The following is an 8,176-nucleotide window of genomic DNA, read 5'->3' as shown; positions in this document are numbered from 1 at the left end:
GCTTATTCTCAAAATTCTCAACTTCTATATTTCTTTTCCACTGTATATATATATTTGAACTGCACAGGTTTATATGGTAGTCTGGTCTAGCCTCGTCACTACTTTGCCGAGGTTAGGCTAGACACTTACCAGCACATGGGGTCGGTTGTGCTGATACTACTCTCTGCACTATGTGCAGTTCCCGGAGCAGCTTTTGGACAGTAGTGTGGAGGCTATTTTCAGTTCGCGCGGAGATCCAAGGTAGACCTGCAGGCGTCCGCAGGCCCTGGCGTCTTCTCTATCTTCTATTCCCTGTTTCATTTTCCTTATTTCCAAAATAGTGTACTGTTATTTCTTCAGACTTTGTGTGTAGTGAATCTTAGACTGTCTGTGACACTGTGACACCAGATTTTGGGTGGCTAAGGCTTAAGTATTTGTAATAGATACAGTTTTTTTCATATATATTATAGATGTCTTCCGCTTAAATTTGAATTTATGCTGTTATTACGTTATCGCCTTATAATTGTTAAAAAGAAATAATTGGTTAATGAAGTATTTAGATTAAAGGTTTGGCTTGCCTAGCTCGCATTAGTAGGCGCCATCACGACTCCCGAGGGTAGAAAATCCAAGTCGTGACATAAAGCTAGATTCGCCCCTGTTTGATGGGTCATGGTAATTAAAGATAGATGGAATATAATGGGTGATGTTTGGAGAGAATAATATTTTTAAGCAAAACAGCTTTAGCTTTATGCTTTTATAGGAATTAATACAGTACAACTATTCCGTGTAATATATTAGGATAAAATGATCTCTTGTGGTTATTTATACGGCTAAGGGCCTAAAATACCCCTCTACTATTATAAATAAGTTATATCTACCCCCGTTTCACTTTTGTGTTATTGAAGTCCCTACCGTTTTACTTTGGTTTTTAAAATGCCCCTAAACCGTTAGTTTATTAGTAGGATATTAATTAATACACGTGTAAATATCCTATTGGTCTAAAATAATCCACCCCATATCTAATTAAAAACCTGCCCGACCCAACCCTTTTAACCCGACCCACCGCAGCCCCTCTAACTTAAATCCTCTTAGTCTCCCCCCTAAGACCTAAATCGATCTACAGAACTCAGAGAAGAAGAAATTAAATCGAAAACCCTAAGTCATATAGCCTTCAGAAATAAATTGATGCTTCCGATTTATGCTTGTTCTTCTTTAAAAGGTAAGTTTATCTTTCATTTTGTGTTTGTTTAAGAAAGACATTGGTGGTTTTTTTAAAAATATTTTTGGTCTAGTTGATTCTTTGATTTTTAATCGTTTTAGGCTTTTACAGTTTATGACATGAGCTCAAATCGACAATATCTTTAACAGCCCAGCCCGCTAGTGATATTGTCCGCTCTGGGCCTAGGCCCTCACGGGTTTAAAACGCGTCACTAGGGTCTAAGGCTTGTTAACTTATATACCCAGCATCCCTCTTATGTTTTGTCGATGTGGGACTCTGCGTAAAGTCAGGGGTGTTACATACACCCCCTCTTATGGACTCAGCGTCCTCGCTGAGGTTTGCCCCACCGTATGGGATTTGCCTAGACTCAACACTGAGGTTTGCCCCGCCTAACCGGGATTTGCCTAAACTCAGTTGAACTCTGACCCACCATCAGCATGGCTGACACAAGAGTGGCTCTGATACCATCTTTAACAGCCCAGCCCGCTAGTGATATTGTCCGCTCTGGACCTAGGCCCTCACGGGTTTAAAACGCGTCACTAGGGTCTAAGGCTTGTTAACTTATATACCCAGCATCCCTCTTATGTTTTGCCGATGTGGGACTCTGCCTAAAGTCAGGGGTGTTATAATATCTATGTTGTTATGTGTCTGCATGTAAGCTATTTTATGTTAGGGTTTTTACGGGTCGACATTATTGTGGAGATTCTTCTTCTATTGGTGGCCCCGAGTGTGATTTTGTGCCTTTTTTTGGCTGATTTAAGTTGTCCTTTTGTCTATATATGGTGTATGTTGTTCCCTTAAAGTAACAGAGAATCTAAGTATTTTATTGTTAGTGGGACTTTACTATTGTTAATGTTTCTGGTCCCCTATTTTCTGTTCCCTTTATTATTGTTAATATTTTTTGTCCCCTATTTTCTGTTCCCTTTACTATTATTAATGTTTCTGGCTGAGTATGTTGTATGTGGTCCACCAAGTCACTATCTTTTTTATTCTTCTTCTTCTTCTAATTTGTTAGTTGTTTTCCTTAGGTTCTTTCATTAGGTCACGTGTAGGTTTATTTATTGTTTATTTAATTTGTTTGTTAATTATATTTGTCAATTTACTTAATGTTTTTAATTCCCTTCCAGAATATTAAGGATGCCTTTGGTTGACATAATGTTGCATTATGGTGGGGATTGGATCACAACACCCCAGGTCTTGTATTTAAAGAAATTGGTCCACATCTGGAGAGGGTATGATTCTGAACTTATTTCTTACAAGCTTCTAGAAACAACATACACCAGTGAGTTAGGGCATGTAGGTGTTCAACAACTTATTATAAATGGCCCTTCTGGTAATTACTATGAGGTAGAAAATGATGATGGGATGAGGCATTTACTTAGTTTAATTTCTTATGTATTCTATGCTATTGATGAGTATGAAGAGTCTATTAATGTGCCTAATATTGTTCATCACACAGACTCACATCCAGTAATAACTGATTATGGTACCGACTGTAGTGAATCTGATAGTGAGAGTGAGGGTGATAATTATAGTGATGATTCTGATAGTGAGGTTGATTGTGATTCTGATGGATTACAAAAAATTGCTAAGCAAAGAAATACTGAAATTGAGGCAGGGCTAGAAAATTATAAGGAATTATACAAGGGTATGAGCTTCAGAGACATACCTGAAGCTAGAAAATGCATTAATTTCTATTCCTTGGCAAACAAAAAGGACTTAAAAGTGGATAAAAGTGATAAAAAAAAAAAGGTTAAGGTATCATTGTGTTGGTGACTGCCCTTTTGTTGTTCTGATTTCTGGGGATGGGAACCTTCCTGGAGTTAGGATAAAGACATTAAGAGATGAGCATAGATGTGAAGAAGCATTTGAGAACACTAGGGTTAACTATCACACAATAGCAAATTACTTCAAGAAGAAGGTGCAAGAAAATCCTAAGTACAAGATTAAGGAGATGAGAGCAGATCTGAAACAATTGTTTAATGTAAATGTTAGCTATGGAAAGTGCAAGAGGGCTAAAAGACTGATTTTGGAGAAGTTGGAAGGTAGTTTTACATATGACTATAAGAAACTTGAGGCTTATGCCAATGAGCTAAGGGACACTAACCCAGGGAGTGATATTGTCATTAACTTGTCAAAGGATGCACTTGCTGAAGGTAAAAGAAAGTTTCTGAGAATGTATATTTGCTTTTAAGCTCTCAAGATGGGCTTTAATTTAGGCTTGAGACCATTTATTGGCTTAGATGGGAAATTTTTAAAAGGAAAAGCTAGAGGACAGTTGTTAGTTGCTGTTGGACTGGACAGTAATAACCAAACATATCCTATAGCTTGGGCAGTAGTGGATAAAGAAACAAAAAGGACATGGACTTGGTTCTTGAAATTGCTTCAAAGGTCACTAGATCTCAAGGAGGGTGAAGGCATCACCTTCATGTCAGATATGCAAAAGGTATGATATTTATGCCTAAACAGTTTCTGTTTTTTTTTTCCTTTTGTCTTTTTAATCAGCTTCTATTTATCCAGCTTCCTTTTGTACTTTTGTCTTATACAGGGATTAATTGAGGCTGTGAGCAATGTGCTTCCTAATTCACATCATAGATTCTGTGTTAGGCACATTGAGTCAAATTGGTGCAAAAAATGGAGAACAACTGAGTTCAAGAAGTTGTTATGGTGGTGTGCCTGGAGTTCTTATGAAGAAGATTTCAAGAATCAGTTGAGGTCCATTGGTGAACTTGATAAACAAGCTGCAGAAGAATTGATGAAGTATCCTCCTCAAGCTTGGTGTAGAGCTTATTTAGATACTGTGTGCAAGAACCAAAAGGTAGAGAACAACTTCACTGAATCTGTCAATGCATGGTTTCTTGAAGCTAGGCACAAACCCATCATCAAAATGCTTGAGGAAATTAGAATTAAGGTGATGAACCAATTAAGGGAAAGAGAGGAAGCAGTGCGGTCATGGACAAATGAACTCAGCCCACATAGCCTGGAATTGTACAAGGATTATTTGAAGATAGCTAAAAAGTGCCATGTTCATTCCATTGGTGACCTAGGCTATGAAGTTTCAGAAGGGCTGGACAGGCATACTGTTAACATGACTTTGAAGAAATGCACATGTAGGACTTGGGATCTTACTGGAATACCATGCCCCCATGCCATTAAGTCCATACAACATAAGAAGTTGGACCCTTTCAAGGAATTCAACTGGTGGTATAGCAAGGAAGCATACCTCCTAACCTATAAATATAAGTTGCAACCAGTTAAAGGTGAGAAGTTCTGGAAAGTGGACCCATCTCAAGCAATGGAACCACCTGAGTTAGTCAAGATGGCTTGGAGACCTAAAATTAAGAGAAAAAGAGAAAAAGATGAGGCTATCAAAAGGCAAGGTGAGTGGGGAGTTTCTAGGAAAGGGAGAGTCATGACATGCAGTAACTGTTGAGAGCCTAATCATAATGCTAGAGGTTGTTTAAAGGTAATGGTTACTTTTTCTAACTTATTAGTGTCCTATTTAGTAGTATTTAACTTATTTTTTTATGTTTACACAATAGCCACGCATGGAAAAGATGGCAAGAACAAACAACACAACATTGGTTGATGAAGAGGAAATAGAGCTGATTGCACCTGAAGCCAGTCAGCCTACCCAATCTAATCAACAAAGTGAAGGCTCAAACTTTGTGTTTATGCCTACACCAAGTATTTACACTCAGTCCAGCACTCAGTCCAGCAGTGAGTTTTCGGACTTTGACTCTCCAGATCATGATCCAGATCCAGCTTTAAGGCCAACAACTGTGTCAGAAGTAGGAACAAGAATTCAAGCAAGGCAGAATCCATCTCAACCTTCAGGATCAAGGGCAATAACTTTCAGGGGGGATCATGATGGTGTTAGTGTTCCATCAAATCTGCCATTCAAACCACCAGGCCTCAGATAGAAGGAAAAAGCTGCATTAACGGGAAGCCAGCTGGAAATGCAAAGTAGATAGAAAATGGAGAAGCTGAAGCCCGGAAAGGGGAAAAAGTGAAATCTACTCTAATATAATTAGATGGAAACTATTCTGGATGTAATTATTGCTTTGTGACAGTACTAACTATCTACTATTTTTGGTTGGTGAAAGTTAATATGGGATGCCATATTATAACCCAGGTTGTATATATTTTTGAGGTTATAACATTGCATCCACCTATGCCATTTGCATTTATGAAACTGAATATGCCATGTGCATTTATGAAACTGAATATGCCATGTGCATTTATGAAATTTAGCCTTTATTTACATGTTGTTGTGTGGTGATTTAGTCCTTGTGTGGTGATTTACATGCTGTTGTGTGGTGGTGATTTACATGTTGTTGTCTACTAGGTTGTCTTCAGCATATGCTCATTTGTTTGATATATTAAATATGCCATGTGCATTTATGATATAGGGAGATATATGTTCAGTCATTGAATACATTGAATATTAGGTTGTCTTCAGAATATAAGCATATGGTTGTCTTCAGCATATGTTCAGCTGTAAATTTAGCCTTTATTTAGTGATTGATATAGGTTGCTGCATTCATCCCTATGGCATCACTTTTTAAGCGTCCAAAAAACCAAACTTTATGACATTGCAAATAGATTTATAACCAGCCATAATCAAAAGTAGGAACAAATAGATTTAAGTAGTAAGATACATCATCCGATATATAGCTTAGACAAGTTACAAAAAGTAAGATACAAAAAGTTAAGGCTTAAAATACATCATCCGATATTTAGCTGCAAATATTCATGAGAAACAACACATCTACAAGAAAAGAAATTTCACTGTCCATTCCCAGTTCAGCTTCAATTTTTAGAATAGCAGCAATAAATCCTACAAATAGCGCACATGAAATCATAATGAAGATCTTCATCTTGAGAATTCTATCTTCCAGCTCCAATTGTTTCTTTACTAGAAGATTATTTCTTGCCTTCATCGCAACTACTTTTTCCTTCAATTTGTCCTTTTCAATCTTGCCATCATCCAACAACGACTTCTAATTATTGATTTTAAGATTAGCCACATCCAACTCACACTTCAACTTGTTGATTACAACGAGCGCTCTATCCGGGACAGGATCCTCTGCCCATTCCCAATAACCACATGAACTACCCTAAAAAATAATACGAAAAAAATTACTTATGAACATCAGTGAAACGAATCAGTCAAACACAAGAAAAATTCAAACAAGACCAATATATAATCACTTACTTCCGGTTTAGGGCACTTATAGAATCTTCTCCCAGGATTTAAAGGAGTCGCCGAGGTAAAATTGTTAGCAATTTCTCCACAAAGACACTTCCTCTTCGATGAACAACTGCCTTCTGACATATCAAGTTTTCGGATAATAGATAAGGCGAGAGTGAGAGAAAACGGAGCACCCAACCTATTGTGTGGAAGAACCCTAAAATGGCTTCTTCTCTGATTTCTGTAGATCGATTTAGGTTAGAGGGGGAAGACTCGGAGGATTTAAGTTAAAGGGGATGGGGTGGGTCGGGTTAAAAGGGTTGGGTCGGCTAGTTTTTAATTAGATATGGGGCGGATTATTTTAGACCAACAGGATATTTACACGTGTATTAATTAATATCCTACTAATAAACTAACGGCTGAGGGGCATTTTAAAAACCAAAGTAAAACGGTATGGACTTTAATAACATAAAAGTGAAACGGGGTAGATATAGCTTATTTTTAGTAGTAGAGGGATATTTTAGGCCCTTAACCGTTATTTATAATTAGAATAGAAGAAAATGATTCTTATCAGATATCTTATGCACAATACTATTTTTGGTTCTTTTATGTATAAAAATAAAGACTTCTGATAAAAACATAAAACAAAAGGCATACTTGTAAAGCACCAAGAAACCAACTCTCCCTGTTACTATTTTCCATACACTGTCCATGTATTTGTCTTAAATCCATTAAAAGGGGGGTGAATACGACTATACTAATGATATATAGAGGTTCGAATGATGAGTCCCATATATAGCAGCACACAGCCCATGCCTCTTTAGTTGCGCCCCATGACTGGATTGAGAATGCAGTAAATCCTCTCTAGCTACCATCCTTGTTTCTTTAATCCTCTCTCCCAAATCGTAATGGCACCTTAGAGAAAAATGGATAATGGGGTTGTCCACGACACTATCTACATTACATTCAGTTGGATCTGTATACGGTAGAAATCGGGACTACTCTATTTCAGTCTTTGGTCGAAATAGGAATGTCACGTTGAGTCATCCCGAGGTCGACCTCGATTGCGGATAGAGGAAGGCAGACTTCAAGTGACACCGGCTTGGCTGGATAACGGAAAAGGCGAAATACCCGCTATTGGTCGAGAATCGTGGCGTGAATTTCGGAATAGATTGATCTTCGGCGGTTAACTAGTTGTTAATATGATTTCCTATTATAATTAGAAGTATACCTTATTTAGGACTCCCCTATTATCTAATGAGGGGTCCCATTCATTTGTAACTATCATTGTTCACTAATAAGAAAATATACGTTCATTATTTTCTTGCTATTTCGCTTACTGTTCATCAGAGTTGCTTTATCATTTGCTATTCCTATTATCACACCTCGAGGCTGCCACAGTTCGAGGTCGGGATTTGGCTTGCATACTGGTTTGATTTATTTTATTCTCTAATTTATCTATTTAATTCCTCGTTTATCAATTGGTATTGAATTGAATTACATATCCTTAAAGTTACAATATAAATTTAATTGTTACTCGTAATTTAGGGTAAACGGGCTCAATCTTCATATGACTCTTGATGGGGAGCGCATTCCCATCTTACTTCATCATTTTACAAACTCGGAAAAGTTTGCAGGACATAAATTCCTGCAGGAAATCAATATGAAGTAGTATAAGGATAAAGTAGACGTTTTAAAATTAAATAGATACATGTGCTTTTTGCATGTGGAAAGAGATCAGAGAGCACATGGCGATACGATAAACCTGATACAAACTTTCAGCT

General features: G+C 37.4%; 1 protein-coding gene across 1 annotated transcript; it reads left to right on the top strand.

Annotated features, from left to right (window-relative positions):
- The first annotated feature begins 2,335 nt into the window (after positions 1 to 2,335).
- On the top strand, positions 2,336 to 4,631 carry LOC109242121. Its single transcript, XM_019408953.1, has 4 exons — positions 2,336 to 2,970; positions 3,026 to 3,354; positions 3,418 to 3,644; positions 3,747 to 4,631. Exons 1-4 carry the CDS (start codon positions 2,336 to 2,338, stop codon positions 4,629 to 4,631), a joined length of 2,076 nt encoding a protein of 691 aa, XP_019264498.1.
- Positions 4,632 to 8,176: the final 3,545 nt, after the last annotated feature.

This window comes from Nicotiana attenuata, unplaced genomic scaffold (assembly GCF_001879085.1).
Source record: "Nicotiana attenuata strain UT unplaced genomic scaffold, NIATTr2, whole genome shotgun sequence".
Taxonomy (NCBI): domain Eukaryota; kingdom Viridiplantae; phylum Streptophyta; class Magnoliopsida; order Solanales; family Solanaceae; genus Nicotiana; species Nicotiana attenuata.
The sequence above is the reverse complement of the archived record's forward strand: the minus strand, read 5'-3'. Positions and strand labels throughout refer to the sequence as shown.

Bases quoted from the DNA above. Each gene is read 5' to 3' on its own strand.
- LOC109242121 (XM_019408953.1), top strand. From the start codon at position 2,336: ATGCCTTTGGTTGACATAATGTTGCATTATGGTGGGGATTGGATCACA. The intron at 2,971-3,025 runs GTGACTGCCCTT...TCCTGGAGTTAG, and splicing joins GTTAAGGTATCATTGTGTTG to GATAAAGACATTAAGAGATG. The intron at 3,355-3,417 runs GTAAAAGAAAGT...GCTTTAATTTAG, and splicing joins AAAGGATGCACTTGCTGAAG to GCTTGAGACCATTTATTGGC.